At 47.3% G+C, this 17,136-nt stretch overlaps 1 protein-coding gene across 1 annotated transcript in view; it reads left to right on the plus strand.

Moving 5' to 3' along the window:
* The window catches only part of LOC8033116 (DNA repair protein XRCC1), a gene marked incomplete in the record, with an annotated part of 347,524 nt that overhangs the window by 319,222 nt on the left and 11,166 nt on the right, over nucleotides 1-17,136 (plus strand). Inside the window, 1 exon segment of the mRNA XM_042292882.1 lies at nucleotides 12,607-12,837. Coding sequence (XP_042148816.1) covers nucleotides 12,607-12,837 — 231 coding nt within the window.

The following is a 17,136-nucleotide window of genomic DNA, read 5'->3' on the forward strand; positions in this document are numbered from 1 at the left end:
CTAAAATTCTTCAAATTTTTCTTCGTAGAAAATGATTTACTTCATAAAGTGAAACCATTTGAGACATGTGGCGATCTTTAATTCGCATTACCTGTAATCTTTTTATCACTTTCATTCCACGCGTGACGTCACTTTTCACGTGAGCGTTGTGGGTTGTTTGAAATTTCCGCGCGAGGTCATGTGGCTGTGACGTCATCACCCTGTCGACCAATCCCGGGCTTTCGCGTCACGCCACCGACGTCAGCTTTTCTGCGACACGAGCTCATTAACGCTATCGCGTTAAAACACACTGGGAGCTGATTCTATTTACATGAAGACGCGCCGAAAGACGACAAGGTATTATTCCGCGGCAAGGAAGTGTTCTTTTAAGCCGTCGCAGCCCTTTTGCAATAAAGCAAAACAAACTGAGAAAGGGCATACATTTATCCTATCCCCGCACGGTGGTGCCGGGTATCAGTTTGTTCACTCCGCTGGTTGCGTGATAGGAAAACAACACCCAGTTGATTGTGAGCGCGCATAAATGTCTATGACATTTTACCTACACTCGGGTTCCCCCCTAAGCTGACAATGCGATGCAAACTACATGTTCATCGGACGAATCAATCGACTGCCTGTTATCGCTTCACCCGGAGTGTGATCATGTGTGGCAAGAACGACAGGCGACTGGTCCAGCAAGTACGTAGCTTCCACCACACTGTCAGCTTAGGAGTGTTGGCGAGGAAAAACCAATAAATGTGCCTTGAAACATCAGGGCCGGCTTGCTCGAACCAGCGTCTGAGATGAGACCGTTTGAAGGAAAGAAAGCCTGCCAAACATGGGTCGCATGAGCATTTGAGACGCGACTTCACGCGCCACTCCGCTCATGCGCTAGCTTTGGCAGTGCTTTCTTTCAGACAGTCTCATCTCAGACAATGGTTCGAGCTAGGGTGCCTTAGTTCGAGCAAGCCGGCCCTGTTTTAAGGAACCTTATTCTTTTGTGTTTACATGCCAACCAACGCAGAGCATCTATACTTCGTTTCACCTTCAGTCCGAGCGCAGCGGACGCTACGAGCCATCCCAGCCAATCCAGCGCCGGGAGAGTATCACGTGACCTTGTGGTTGGGCGGAGCGACACGCGGAGCTCGAGGTCACGCGATACTCCCCCATCGCTGGATTGGCTGGGACGGCGCGTAGCATCCACTGCGCTCGCACTGAAGGTGAAACTAAGTATAGCACACCCCAGCGAAGGATTGATGATTTATTCAGAAAACCTAGGGGTATTTTGACGTGTAACCAAAATGTCGTGGAGACAAGATCGAACAGCCCACGCTGCTTCATGCGCGAGGGCAACAAACAAAAATTGCTTGTTTATTATTGGTCCGAGAAGCTGAAGGCGATTATTCACGATGCGCGAAGCGTAGGAAATAAATTTGTGTCCAAGTTCTTGCGTGACCAAAATAGTGGTTGGAGCGACGACCTCGAGCCCACACAGTGGAATGTGGTTTTAATTTTTTTGTTGTGTGTACCGCAACCATTGTTCTTATCCTGCGTAAAATTGAAAAGGACAATCGTGGTGACGCAACAGTCTCCATGGAAAACGAGGGACGTCTCTACAAGCAAGCCGATCTCCACGAACCAAGGCAAAGACCAGATAAAGGAGCGCCAATACAGTAGCGAGGATCACATAAAGAAGCTTCATCAAGTCAAAGATGGCACTGACGTCCCTTAAACCGACGCAAACACAAACGAGCCTGAACGTGCATCCCTTGAGAGTCGGGACCATCCTACCCGCGGTCAAACGAGGAGAGGAGAAACACACAAGGCGAGCATCCCGAAGACGGCAAAGCGGCTGGCTTCGCCGTCCGCTTTGCCAGGTGGCCAGGGAAGCCACAAACAGTCGCCAGCGACCCTAATCACTCATGTGCACCGATTCGCTAGAAGCCTTCAGAAAATGCACACTTTTCTATTGGCAGGGCGGCGTCACACTTTAAATTTGAAGCTTCGTGAAATAACCGAGTCGTCATAGACTGGATCTCGGGTGACGAAGGCAATCCGGGAAACAAAAAGGTTGAACAACACCGCGATTGCGCAGCAGTACGGATTTACCCACTCACTCGCTGTTCCTCGAACCGCGAGAAGATAGGCCCGGCATAGCGCGGTCTCAGACGAGGCATAGAGAGATGATCTGTTAGCCTGCAAACTCAAGCTAATGTCCCTCCTCCCACCAGATTCTATCCCAATTTCACCGGGCTAGAGCCGGTGGGAACAGGTGATTCTCAGGCGGCATCAGACCAAGACGGCTATCACCCATAATCACTCCTTTCTGGCAGACAAGGTTCTGCAGACCTACGGACCCAGACGACCTATGAATCGCCCCTAACATTGAACACTGTAGGGCTCTGGCGATATGTTCGCACTTCGTAAGGGACTGGGCCGGGGTCTCGCGATATCGCGAAGCGTGGCATAAGCTCTCCCGAAGAGGGAACGAGGCCCACATCATACGAAGGATGGGCCCTCCCGAATATGGGAAACTCTCTTAGAAAACACATAGTGGAATCTGTTAGAGTTTCACCATCTATGAGGGCTGGCGAAGCATATGTGGCTACCTTTTTCCCTCCCCCTTCCTTCCCTTTCACCCCAGATGGCGTTAACCAAGAAAAGATGACATGAATCGTTTTCTGAGAAGCGATACATATATATTGTACTACTACTACTAAAGGGAAACAGTAAATGCATTTTGTACTACGACTTATCTCAAAACAAACACCGATGGACAACAAACTCGAGAAAGCGCCCCATCTAGGTCGTTCTCCTTTCCATTAGATCTTATGTATCCCATCCAGCGTACTATGTTACATGCACGACTGTATTCATTCTTGCTTAATCTGTGCCTGGATTACTGCCAGCATGAAAGAATATGTGAATATTCGATGTCTGTCTTTTTAGGTGTTGCTACTCCGCAAATTTTAATATTGTACCACAAATACTGGAACCGCGGGCGACAACACAACGTAAAAGAATATACATATTTATGTTAATACGTTGGGCAAACATATATAACCTCAAAAAACATATCTCGAAAAAAAGGGCGCATGCCTAACCAATCTTCATTTGACATGTAACTACTGGAAGTAGCTATTTTTTTTTTAATAGAAGATCAATACAGAGTTGTAAATTAGGCTTTTATTCATTAAAATTCAAGATATTTGACTATATAAATATCAAAGAAGTAACTACGCTGTAATCGCGAGCAATATAATGAAACTAAGCGAGTAACATTTTAGACAAAACCCCGAGACTGGGGAAAAAATGAGGGACGATACAAACACAGCGGGTACGTGGGATTAAAGGCGCCTATCGTGTCTAAACAGAAAAAAACTCACAGCCGCAATAAGATTATGTCTATGCGAACGGCATTCCAGCGGCTCAACTACAATTTCGACGCTAGTTGGGGAGGCATTAATCAAAATGATAGTTACAAAGTTAAACCGATAGAGGTTGTCTCTATTCTGGAGTGTATTGACTGCGAATGCGCCAGCGTAATTTATGGATTAGGCATTTTCTCAAACATGACACAAAGAAAAAAAACAAAAAAAAAGTCGGAATCGTCAATTTCTGTCAATGGAAATACAAACTGCTCGAACTCTTCGTTCTAAGGAAAGTAATATTTTTAGCATAGCTCATGGGCACAAACTGGTTATGCCATCATACCGCTTCATAAAAATTCACTGAAGTCCGGATCCTGTCCCGCGACCTTGTCTCCGAACGCACAAGCATTGAAGACCCGATTGTATTTGCCGCGATCGCTCCAGCCTTTTGTGCCGGAAAGCTGCCAGCGTAATCTAAACTCATCGTCGATAACAACGCCGACTCAGCAAAGATTGGTCAAGAGGGAAGCGACAAGAAATTAACGGCCACCAAAAATATCGCGCATGCGCTATCAGTTCCATAATTCAGCTGTTATATAACTGTACTCCGTCTCACTAAACCCGCGCAATACAGCCAAAGTTACAGCCCTCGTAAGTGAATCAGAAGATCGAACATCGTCTGCTTTTTGCTCATGTGACCAGACACCGCCAACGCGGATTCAAGCGCCGCAGAGTGATAGTGCAGAGTGCCGTTTGATTTTCTGGTTGGCATACGAGGCTGTAGCTTTGGCGCCACTGCACGGTTTTAGTGATACAGAGTATACACGTTTCCATCGCTCATCACCCGGGCGAAAAATGCCGAGTCACTGGGCTGTGGACGCAGGCGCAGCGTACGATATTTCGCAAAGGGAGCTATTGCGCGTGCTCAGAAGGCGTTCCACAGCCCAGCAAAGAAAAATGGCAGCTCGCAGACGGCGTTTATTGGAAAGGTATATAGATAGCGCGTCGAGCAAACACCACTTAGGCTCTAATCAAAGCCTGTTAACTGTCCCCTCTTTGTTAATGGAAGTCACCACACTCCGACGTTATCAACTTAGCGACTGAGCCCGACCCTGACGTCCGCGCAGTGACTGAGCACGAGTCTCAACCTAGCCATGCACAACGCTGAGCACTCCTGTTCAATCTGTGCGTTAGCCCGGTTGTAGTATGATGGTGTCAAAATTCAAATGTGCAAGCCCTGGTGTTTCCCTGCGCGTAGCATCCATTAAGGCTGCGGTCCCACCGCGGCCATCTTGAAAGGCAAGAGACAGTTTTTAATTTATTAAAAGCAACGTATAAACAATGAATCAAAAGTTGCTACGCAAACATCTTTCCACTGTTTTTGGGCATTTGAGGAAGCAATGTACTAGTCATAGCTAGATTGTTTAATTCGATAATTAGCGACAAACTATTGCTACGGAGTTCAAAGTTTCCTCCTCTAATATTAACGTTAGGAGGGCGATCATTTTACATCGTGTAATCAACGCAACAGTGAAGAAACTACGCACCATGTCGGCCAGCTCCGCTAAAGGTTAATACAGCAACTTTGCTCTGTCTTATGGATTCTTGAGTTAAGGCTCCAGAGCACTGAACACCCCAAGATTCTGAAGTACAGTTACTTTTATGTACTGTTTACAGTTACGTAGACCGTGCGTCTCATATCTTGGCTATCTGTGTTTACCGCAGAACACGGCGTAAGTTACGTCAGCTTTGATCTTCGCATATGATGATTTACTGATATTTGATCCAACATTTGCAATTGTCCACGCCAGCAATTTAGTGCCATGCTACTATGCAGAGAGTAGTATGCACGCGGCATGAAAACCTCTTTTGTCAAGTTTGTAAATATGTGAATATATTAAACTTCAAGCTTTTAGTGAGTCTATCTTTGAAATTAATTCTTTGAACGCGTCGAAACTTTGAACTTACGTTTGTTTGTCAAAACCCTATTCCTTAATTTGTCAATTTGTATATTTAATGTACAGCTAGGTATTGTGGTAGGTAATCAATCAGTGTAATCACAAACTGCGGTACATCGACGGCCTCTAATAAAGATGAAATATTTTGAAATTTGTTTGTCTTGCATATATTTGATACGGGCGGTTGTTTGTGTCACTTATTATTCTTGCAACCAGGTCGCATGCGTGATTACATGCATCCTTAACTTTAAACGCACTGAAGGTTTTTAACACCGAATGTGGTTTAGGGCTGGTTCACATGAAAAATCTAACGCTAGAATGTAATGGAAAATTGTAACGCAGGGTTGTAACGTTTGACCGTTACACAGCTCAGAGTCAAATAAAAATACATGAATAGTAATAAATTGAAAATAAATACTGGTTATTGGAGTCCGGCCCCAACGGGATTCGAACCCAGGAACAAGATATCGCTACCCAAGCACTTTACTAACTGAGCTATTGGCACAGCCATCGTCGGTCACTGCGCCAGACGTTTCAATAGATGGACGATGTAGGATGTCATGTGTATAGGGTCTATTCACGTGCTGAGTCATCGCCCACAAACATGGCCACCAAACGATAAAGCTAGCAGTGAGCTTTGAGAAAAATAAAAACGGCAAAGCAAACCCGCCAATCGGGTAACCGTTTTTGCCTTCGGCGGCCATGCTTGTGTGTAGTGACTGGACATTAAAAGACAGTCTGACGTCATATGAATACGCTCTATACGTTAAAGCGTTGAATCAAGCCACATGTCGCCTGATATCACGTTATCACCATATTGTCGCGAAGGGCAAACGATGAGGCGGCGAAGGTCACGTTTAAACTGAAAGTTTAATGGGGCGAACTTGTGCCAACCAAAATGAAAGAAATAACAGGCGTCGGAACAGCAGTACGCAGTTACGCGGCGGCGAGTTGCGGCGTCAGAGCGAGCGAGAGCAAGACTGGCTCGACGAGGTCACGCGCGGCTCCTTATCAAGCGTGACAACGCCATTTCGAACATTCGGCGCGGAAGCTTGCAGCGTCGGGCGTGTGGGGTGAGAATGAGTTGGAACTTTCCAAAACCAGGAAAGGGAACGAAATGATAGACGCTACGCCCGGAGAAAGAATCGAGCCTATTCACATGACGTCAGACCGCCTTTTAATGTCGAGTCACTACACACAAGCATGGCCGCCGAAGGCCATAGCGGTTTGCCGATAGGCGAGTTTGCTTTGCCTTCTTTTATTTTTCACCAAGCTCACGAATAAAAGTTCCGCTTTATCGCTCGGCGGCCATGTTTGTGGGTGATGACTCAGCAAGTGAATAGACCCTATAGACGCGAATCTTCTAGAACCGAGTAACCGAGCGCGCGGCAATATAAGGCAAAATCGACTGCAGTGCTCCGACCTTTCAGCCTATATAAAGAGCACCTGGAGTCCAATACGTTGCACTGCTGGGGCTCCTACGAGGCAGACGAATGCCGAATGTATGTGGAAGTAGAGCAGAGGGAAGAAGCTTGAGAGGGAACAGCAGGAAAGCGGGCCTCCGCCAGTTCCAGCACGTCAAACCAACGCGGAACGTGTACGAACATGCCGAGAGCGAAAGAAAAAAATTGAAAAGTCTTGGTCATGCTGGCAGAGCTGAACGGCATAAAATGTGCGCGCGCAAAGATTGACAAAGATTGACATTTTATTTGTGTATGCAGTTGCAGAGAAACATCGGACCTCCCACACTAGATTATAATACTAAACTTTAAAAGCATAAAGTACCAAATAAAGCATAACATTACACCACGCACTACTTAACGCCAACAACGCAAAGCATGACGTCCTACCACGCAAAGCTTACACAACAATGGACGCAGAAATATTGGTTCGAGAGTACATGGCTAGAAGACGAGCGTCCACTGGCCGCAGGCATGTCCACTGCGTCTTTTAATGTCGAGTCACTACACACAAGCATGACCGCTGAAGGCAAAAGCGGTTATCCGATTGGCGAGTTTGCTTTGCCTTCTTTTATTTTTTACAGAGCTCTCGAATAAAAGCGTTGCTTTATCGTGTGGCGGCCATGTTTGTGGGCGCTGACTCAGCAAGTGAATAGACTATTGTGTCGAGGTGACCTAGATCAAGCTCCCTCTAAACCACTTTTGTTTATCTTTACGATTATCTTTCGCCCTGAGGTAAATACAAAGAAGCCTTCGTCCGTCTCCTCACGAGCAGCACGAAGAGAGAAAGGGCGACAGATCCATTTACTCTCGAACCCGTATTTCTGCGTCCATTGACACATCATATGTCAATCTTCGCCAATCTTTGCGCACGAACATTCTGTGCCCTTCAGCTTTCTCACCATGACCGAGACTTTGCAATTTTTTCTACAGGTTCCCAGCTGAGCCGTACCTTGGCAAAACACGCAGCGGTATGATCATTTCCATAAACGTAGGCAACTTCAGTGCCACTTACCTCAGCAACCAAGACGTATCTCGCAAAGTTCCCCGGGAATCATATTGAACAGTTACCAGGGTACATGTTTTAAGAATTTTCAGACGTCTGAGGCGTTCTCTGTAGGTTCCCAGCGGAGGCGCACTTCGCCAAAAAATGCGCGGTTCACTGCTTCGGGGAGAGATCTTGTCAAAGGAGCCTACCTCAGCGCTACGTATCTCGGCAACCAAGACGTATCTCGCAAAGTTCCCCGGGAATCATATTGAACAGTTACCAGGGTACATGTTTTAAGAATTTTCAGACGTCTGTGGCGTTCTCTGTAGGTTCCCAGCGGAGGCGCACTTCGCCAAAAAATGGGCGGTTCACTGCTTCGGGGAGAGATCTTGTCAAAGGAGCCTACTTCAGCGCTACGTATCTCGGCAACCAAGACATATCTCGCAAAGTTCCCCGGGAATCATATTGAACAGTTACCAGGGTACATGTTTTAAGAATTTCCAGACGTCTGAGGCGTTCTTTGTAGGTTCCCAGCGGAGGCGCACTTCGCCAAAAAATGCGCGGTTCACTGCTTCGGGGAGAGATCTTGTCAAAGGAGCCTACTTCAGCGCTACGTATCTCGGCAACCAAGACGTATCTCGCAAAGTTCCCCGGGAATCATATTGAACAGTTACCAGGGTACATGTTTTAAGACTTTTCAGACGTCTGAGGTATTTTCTGTAGGTTCCCAGCAAAGGCGCACATCGCCAAAAAGTGCGCCTTTGCTGACGAGTGTAAAGTAGTCTTTCCCGTAGCACTCCTCTTCTTGTTGGAAAGATGCCTTTACGCGGCGGAAGCTAGAGGTGTAATTAATTATCTCGCTGGGAACCTGGGATAATTAATATACATAAAAACTGCTTGAATATTTCGATAGCATAAATCTTCTAGAATATATACCTGCGGGAACTTTTTGAAATATTGAGGGGTTGTTTTATTAACTCACTGAACGTGAAAAATAAAGCGAGATTTCAATGGCAGTCTATGGGGGGAATCACTCTTATTTCCTGGGAACCTAGAGAAAGAGTGACGAAGTGGTGAAAATTTTTCTGAAGTTACCAATCACAATAATCTCAATAATTTCGGGGGAACTTTGCGTGATTTTATATGGGTCGCTAGATTCGACTGTTTTTCAGCTATATTGCACACCTACCAAGAGAGGGCGCAAGTAGATCGTGTCCCAGAATCTTGGGGTTGGATTCAGTACAATTGCACGCGCACTTGATGTCATCGAGTGCGCGTGCAATTGCACTGAATCTTTATACAACCGCGTTCGCAACCGCTTTGCGAACGCGGATCCGCTTCCAGTGTGAATGAGCGGTGAGAGTCTCGGAGCGCTCTGAAGCCAGCAGTTGTGATCGGCTGAAAAGGATCCCGAGTAGCTCTGGCGGCGAGGAGGGGGCGCTCTGCTGAATCGAGGTCAGAGGAGAGAGGCGACCACCCGAATTCACCATTAGACTTTCATAATGTGAATAAAGCTAGATAATACCCGTAACGAGCAAAGAAACTACGCTGATTTCTATTATTTCCTGGTGAAAGAAATATATCACGTACGTTTTCCCGTAGGAACACACAAGAAGACTGGCGAAGAAAACTGGTTGCTGTCTGCTTCACTTTGCAACCGGATCGAAGTCCCGTAGACACTAGCGCCAGCTGAGCCTCTAGCGTTTATTGTAATAGCTCTGTGGTGGAAGCTCGCTGTCTGCACGCTCTCATCAGTTGCGCACACAGCTATGGCCGCCAGTGAACCTCAAAGTCGTTTCCTGGCTGCGCCTTGCTATGGGGTGGCGACATCCTTTGAGAGGAAAGGTGCCGCCTTTTCATCCGGGCCACCATCTTGCCTCCCGCGATCTGGTGACCTCGCATGCGTGAAACCGCGGTGGATCCGCTTGCAGCCTAGAAAATTCCGAATTAGAGAGTACTCGGATGAATTATTCCAAGTAGATGACTCTTGGACTCGGTGGTGCAATGAAACGTCGCATATGTATACATCGTGTATACTAGTGTTTCGAACGCTCTACAGAACTATAAAAGTAATGCTTCGAACCCTCGTAGCGAGCTGCGATTTACTACCGGGGCGGCTAAGCTGTGGACGCTTGAAGGGAAAGTATTAGAGAGTTTTAGTAATGCGTATAGGAGCAAACGCAGACTCCATACGTTAACGTTGCGTCCTCCACACTGCGCATGCGCCATACGTACGTACTGCGGCAAGCCTTGCGTACGTACGTTCGCTATCGATTTTTGCGAACGTACGTAGTGGTCCCCTGCGTGCCGTCTCGTTGCTCTCGTCGCGCACGGGAGAGCGCGAGACTAGTCCAGTTTGAAAAATGGCGGCGGTGAGGCAAACCAGCGGAAGTGCTACGCGCGTTGTACGGGTTCGCTTTACCATTGAAGATGACATCAACCTCCTCAAAGAAGTCAACGCGACGAACCCTTTCGAGCACCCATAAAGATGGGTCTCGATAGCCGAGAACGTTGGCGACGCCGTCGAACGCAAAAAGGTGTTTACCGTGCGGTCGGTACAAAAAAAAAAAAAAAAGACAAAACACGTACACAACAGGCACACGGAAACACGCACTTCCATAACAAAGCGAGGAGAATCGGGGCTTTGGATTGGCTTGACCGAATACCCGCCTTGGATTGTTTGAAGCAATTTACAGGAGCACATCTAGATGGCGCTACAAGTCTTTAAGTATGCGTTCTTCTTCCGCTGTACTAAAAGTGTGTATTCGACGCGCTCCGTAACGTTCCGTCGACGCAACGTTAACGCTAACGTAGGGGGTTTGCGTTTGCCACTATACGTATTACTAAAACTCTCTATTAACAGATAAGCTTACCTCGTTTAAAAGAGAGGGGGAATAAAGAACATGTATATCGCAATCTAGGGCGACATATAGGTGACGATGCGATAACGGTTGTCGCCGACCTGTATACTCTGCAGACAGATGGCGCAGCGTTGACACGGGGGATAGAGTAACTGTATATGCTCAGCAGAGCGTATACAGTTACTCTAACGGGGGATAGAGTCCCGGTCAGGGCGGTTCGTGGACCGCGTTTGCAATACGAGCTGCGAAGAGGCGACAAAGGCGCCCATCGTCTGCAAATGTCTCAGCCTTTTTGCCCGCTTTACCCCTCGCCACCTGTCAACGCAGCGCGTGCGCACTTTGGACCAATCTCTGCGGGAGACGTCCGCCATTGAATTGCAAACGCTTGGGTTTTAGATGGACCCCCCCCCCCCCCCCCCCCCTCCCCCTCCTCTTCAATCTACGAGGCTCTCACGAGAGGACCCGGCGTCCTGACCGATCTCCTTCGTACAAGAAATGAGGCCTTGAAGGGTTCAAATATCTGTATTCGCACTAAGTAATTTCGTTACAATTATCCCCTCTTTTTTTTTCAATTGTACGTTAGACGCGCGTGGCGGTGAAGGAAGCGTCTACTCGAAACTCGTGCAAGGTCGTCTGCTAAGCTCGTCGCCGGCGCGCCAGAGAGGCCAGATTGAACAGAGGGTTTATCTCAGACCATATGAAGCGTTTGCAATTTAATGGCGGACGCCTCCCGCGACAATTGATCGCAAGTGCGCATGCGCTACGTACTCGCGTGGCAAGGAGAAAAGCAGGCAGAAAGGCGGAGACGTTCGCAGACGGTCGACGCTTTCGTCATTTCCTCGCAGCTCGTATTGCAAATGCGGCCCATAAGCCATGTGACCCCGATCGAGCAGTTGTTAGCTCTTTTTAATACAGGCTCTCACGGCGCGCCCTCGACGATTCCAGCATCTGTCGGCAGCATTTTGCAGACGACGCGCATCGTCTGCTAATTGCTATAATATTTAATCCCAAACAGTTTTTTTCTTTTCTTGAACGAGGCAAGTTATTTTTTTTATATATATTTCCACTCCAAGTTAGAATAACGTAGCCGCACCTCTGTTGTAAACCGCAGCGCGATACGTTGAGAAACCGTCTTTTGTGAAACCGTTTAAAGTGGATTCGAAACATTAGTAGTATGCTCGCTGTAGTCAGTTGTACAATGTTATTGCATTATTAGCAGTCGTGTCTCCGAAAAGAAGCGCATACTTGACGAAATGCTTGACGTTACGTGTTCTTAAACTTATCCCCGCGTCATTTCACAAGTGGTTATGCCCAATGAGTGCGCAAACGGCTCATAAACGGCTGCATATCATTGGGAGGCAAGGTATCAGCTCTGTCTAGCAGACGACAGAGTTGTTCTCCACACTGGGAGGGTCGCCAGCCCAGCAACTCTGAGGCACTCTAATCTTCACCGCTTGGCTTAATACCACTCAGTGCGGCGGCGGTCTGAGAACTCTCGTTTGTTCCGTCAAAATAAGACACTCGGCTGGCCGTTCCCCACGGAGTGGGAACCCGAATCGAGTGGCCGTGTTTTCCTGCTGGGCTCGCAACGTTTGGGTCGTGGATTTCCGTGAGCCATTTGTCTAATCGATCGCAAAGCCATGCTCTATACTTGCGAGCTGTACGCGTTGATACTGCGAGGTCAATGGGCAGTTAGCGTTATCGAAGCATGGTACAGTCTATTGCCCACATGTTGCATTACTAAGGTGCGGTTTGGGCTCTTTACTAACCACCACCAAACCACTTACTACGCAGCTTAGAAAAAAACAAAAAAAAAAAACAAAAAAAAAAAACTTACATTGTTGCATTTTTTTTTTTTGTCTAGGAATATAAAGTTTTTCATTGACCGCGCGTAGGCAGACCTTAGTGGTTTTCCGGATCAGGACCGCCTGACGACGAAAGTTCCTTCGAAACGTCTGTAGGGCAACTCGTTTTGGTTCGCTAACCACGCAGAGCGAAAAGGAAGGGAGCCGTGGCCCACGACAGAGGAAGTGGGAAGACGCAGTCACGTGATGCCGACGTTGCCCAATTAGAAGCCGGAGGAAGCGCCCTCGGCGACGTGACGTCATCGCTGAACCTGCCGGAGCTGCCCGACTTCTTTAAGGGAAAGACGTTCGTGCTTTACGGCGACTTTCCCGACGACGAGAAACGGATGCTCACCAGGTACATCGTGGGCCACGACGGGTGAGTCCCTGGGCTTCGTGGCCCTCCTCCTTCCTCCAGCTCATTTTCTTCATGGCGGTCAATGGGGCCTTTGGCCAACACCTCCGAGGCGACAAGTCCGTAAGGCTGAACTATCGACGTCACCTAAAGAGGGCGCAGCACGCATATCACCTGAGTGCTGCGTCGGAAAATACACCACTAAGTATTTGTTTTACATCTAGGAGTGGTTCATGCCGTGGCTCATTCCGGGGCGTTCTTATTTCACGATACCCATGCAGCACGACGACACTGGGCCAGCTTTGGGGGAATATTGCGCACAATGTTGGCCCAGTTTCGTGTTTTACACAACGGTCCAGCATTGGGCCAATGTCGGTTAACGATCGTTCTAAAAATGGACCAGAATCGGCGATATCATTCGAGTTCTGGGCAGAGATGGGCGAATATTGGTTAACATGGCCGTGGCCGCTGCGATGTCAGCGGACTTGGGCCAAGCCAACGTTGCTATAGAATTAACCGATCAGTTGGGAAACTGCCACAGAGCCTGCCCTGAAAAAGTGGCATCGATCCGTTTTCGAGAATCGAGCTGATAGCGATCGCAACGCCGGCATTTCACCCGCACCGGCCACTCGAGAAACTGCACGTGACTTCTATTTTGACTTTAATCGGCAATTTTGCCTCCGAAACCGATTCGGTGGAAGGGGCTTCAAGGGTACCACCCCCGACTCCCGAGCGGACGCGCCGCGAATTACTGCCAAAGTTAGGATGCGCCTAGGTCGGGACGCGCTACCTAAAATCACCACTGAGACATGGTTGTATAAAAACAATATTAATTGTGCCGCAAACCTTGTAAACTAGAGAATTTAGAAAACATCACGCCCCCCCCTCCCCCCCCCCCCTACTAATCTCCAATAAAAGTTACTACAAAAAAAGTTTTTTTCCGTTTGTTTGTGCGGAAAAGCCCCGTTCCAGTCGCTGATTGCCCGGCGCGGCCCGTGGCAACAGTGGTGGCCGCCGCGATTGGCTGCGATTCAGTATCGTTTTAGAAACGGTCAGGAATTCCTAATACCGGCCGATATAGCCGGTTCAAACCCGACAACTTTCCGGAAGATGGCGCTGGATACTGTATATCAGCGTGGCGTTGGTTGACCCAAATGATGTCCCGCCGACATCGGCCACATCACGGTAATATTGGCCGCCCGGTCTTTACGATCCAGCGCCAATATCGGCAGTATCAGAATAATATTGGCCCGATTTCTCCGATCCGACGCGAATATTGGCGTAATACTAAGTGCTGCCCGGGATATTAAGACTGTTTGCAGCAATATTGATCGAGCTGCGTTAATGAATACGTGCACGACGTGGAGACCATGTGCCTCCCTTCAGGAGGGACACCCGTTGGCTCATAGGAAAATTCCACTGGGTGTTTTGTGTAGCAGTTGCCTGAACCAGTGACAGAGCGCTCAATCCACCGGGAGCCCAAGTGTCCCAAATCGACGAGGGCAAGACGGCCGATCTCTTCCGGGAGCAAACGTAAAAGTCAGAAACCCCCCAAATATTTTTTTTTTCATTTTCCAGGCTAGTTATTATGGTGTCAGAAGACTACCCAATCAATATTTCGCTACAGCGTGACATATGTTTTAACAAAGTACAAAAAAAAAACAAAAAAAAAAACGGAACTGTTCGAAACTGAATGCGAAACCTAACTGGGGAGAACGAAAAAATATAGTGGAGGGAGCTGGCGAAAATCACTTACCTGTGCAAGGTTTTTCTTTTTTGCTTTTTTCAATCATCGTATTGGCAGTTTTTTTAGAAGTCACAGAACATATACTTTGATTATATTTGGTGGTTCTGTCTAAACCATAGAAAACGGCACGTGACCACGGAGAAGAAAGTGAACGCGACTCAAACCAGCCAGTCCTCCATCGGCACTTTTAGGGCCGAAAGAAAACGAATTTTGAGCCGTGAATTGTTTCCTGGGTAGCTGGGCTCTCATATGCCATGTACAAACAAAAACGTTGGCGAGCAGAAACACCCTGTCAGTGACCCTTCAAGGCCCTTTCACACTGAGGCAACAGTTCGACAACTCTATCCGGCAACACGAGGAAATCGTGTTGCCGGCGACCCTGTCACATCGCGGCAACAACAACAGTCGGGCAACATGTTGCGACCGCCCGGCAACCTTGTTGGCTGATTTTTTGTCCGACCACCCTCTCCCACCTCGGTCGCGGTGGGGACATCACGGGGAACACTCTGCCATCTTGATTGTTTACCTTCGTTCGTATGGGGCGCGCCGTCGCTGTAAATGTGACTCTACAAAGTGCTAGTGCGTTTGACGGGCCGGAAATTACCACGGGACGACATCAACCTGTAAGTGTGATTAGAAAACTTGACACAGGGAGTATTTTCCACCTTTTATTTTATCGAAATGTTCTTCGATCATTCCCTGACAAAGCAGATAGCTCTTCTAACCGAGGAAATTTAGATCGCTGATATATGTTCGAGATTTACGCCAGCGTATGAAGTTATTCTCTCCGGCCTCTTTCTTTTATGCAATTCATATTTCTACTGTAAATTTGAGCTAGCACCGGCAGCACCCCAAAGCGTCTCTTGTTGCTTCAAAACTGCGACACCGACACGATGGGTCTTCATAACAATCGGTGGAATAGATAGTTTTCAACGCTGTGTTTTTGCCTACCGCCTGCTACGTGATCGCTTCATTACCAAGAAAACAAAAAACGTCCTGGGTATTTTTTAAACAAATCAGGTGTCTGGTAGCGGCTGTTTCCAAGTTCCAAGCATCAACAATCATGATCAGAGTAGTCGTTTTAATGCTTAGATTTTTTATCTTTGCTTTTCTATATTATTTTTATTATACTTTATCAGCGGGTGAGTAGGCGTGCCATTTTATTTCCCTAGCAATAATGTGGGCTGGTTTCTCGGCGGTTCTAAATTAAGCACTAGGACCGTAACTGTTACCATTTCGACAATCGCTTTCCGCAATTACGCAGTACTGCACGCCAGCCCTAATTATTGTTAAATGACGTTTTCCAAGCCTTTATTTGAGTAAGACGTTATTGATAGGGAACTAGCTCTGCCATTGAAGCTATCTGTGTTGTCGTGTTGCCGGCCGGAAATTCGCTCAGCCAGTAATCAGGGCAACGCACGTTGTCCAACACAAGTTCCTGCTGTTTCTGTTGCCGAAAGCTGTCATACTGAGGCAACATTTTCGTTGTTGTCCATGTTGTGCTGCTGTTTCCGCAATGTGACAGGCTTGCCGGACAACACGGGGAGCGGGCAACAAGTTACCCGACTGTTGGACAACGTATTGTGTTGCTGTTGCCGTCGTGTTGCCTGAGTGTGACAGGGCCTTTACCTAGCAGCGGGAGGCATATATTCGGAACAGCTTGTGAAGGCAGTCAACGGGCCCATTTCGGCACTCCGATTGGTGCGTTTTCATGGACGTCACATCGCCTGCTAATGGGGGAGAGACGGGGAGCAAGGCTTAGGGGAACACTCCTCAGTGATTCACGCGTTAGGCTTTAGTCAGCTCCCAGATTTGCTTGCCCGATGTGCGTAAGCAAATCTGTGAACCGGCTAAGGACTAGCGCGTGAATCATTGAAGCGTGTTTATCTAAACTAGCGAGGTTGCTAACCAACCTAGGTTGGAATTCGAAAATTTCGATATTTTCTAACTGAAGATGTTCGAAATCGAAAGAAATGCGATATTTTCGAACTGTACCGAGGTTCGAATTCCGAAAGGTCGCAACTTTTGAACACCGTGGAGTTTTGAATTCGAAAATTCGAAGCTTTCACGGTTTCTAAAAGTTCGGGTTCGAATATTTCGAATATATCTTTACTTGAGCTTCGAGGATATTGAAGATTTCGAACTTTCCTAACTTGAAATTCGAGAGAATCGAAAATTTTGAATTTCTTGTGGCCTGAAGATTGAAAAATTCAAAAATTTTGAATTTCTTTAAATCTGAAATTTGAAAAATTCGAACGTTTCAAAATTCTATTGTCATAAAGGTCGAAAAATTTGAAGATTTCGAATTTCTTTCTACATTAAGTTCGAACATTTCGGAGGTTTCTGTTCTCTTTTAGGGCTTAATTCGAAAGAAAAAAACTTCGAAGATTTCGAATTTCTTTTAAGTCCAAGTTCACAAAGTTCGAAGTGCGGTTTTCATGTTCCTCCACTGTTTCAGTTTCAAATGACGTTTTCACGCCTCACTGGTTTTCACGAAATCAGGTTTAAAAAAGTACGGGTGATATATAGACCGCGCGAGGTTGGTCAGGCAACTAAATGAGACGACGAGTGTCCCG

This window comes from Ixodes scapularis, unplaced genomic scaffold (genome assembly GCF_016920785.2).
Source record: "Ixodes scapularis isolate PalLabHiFi unplaced genomic scaffold, ASM1692078v2 PGA_scaffold0__279_contigs__length_252992795, whole genome shotgun sequence".
Taxonomy (NCBI): domain Eukaryota; kingdom Metazoa; phylum Arthropoda; class Arachnida; order Ixodida; family Ixodidae; genus Ixodes; species Ixodes scapularis.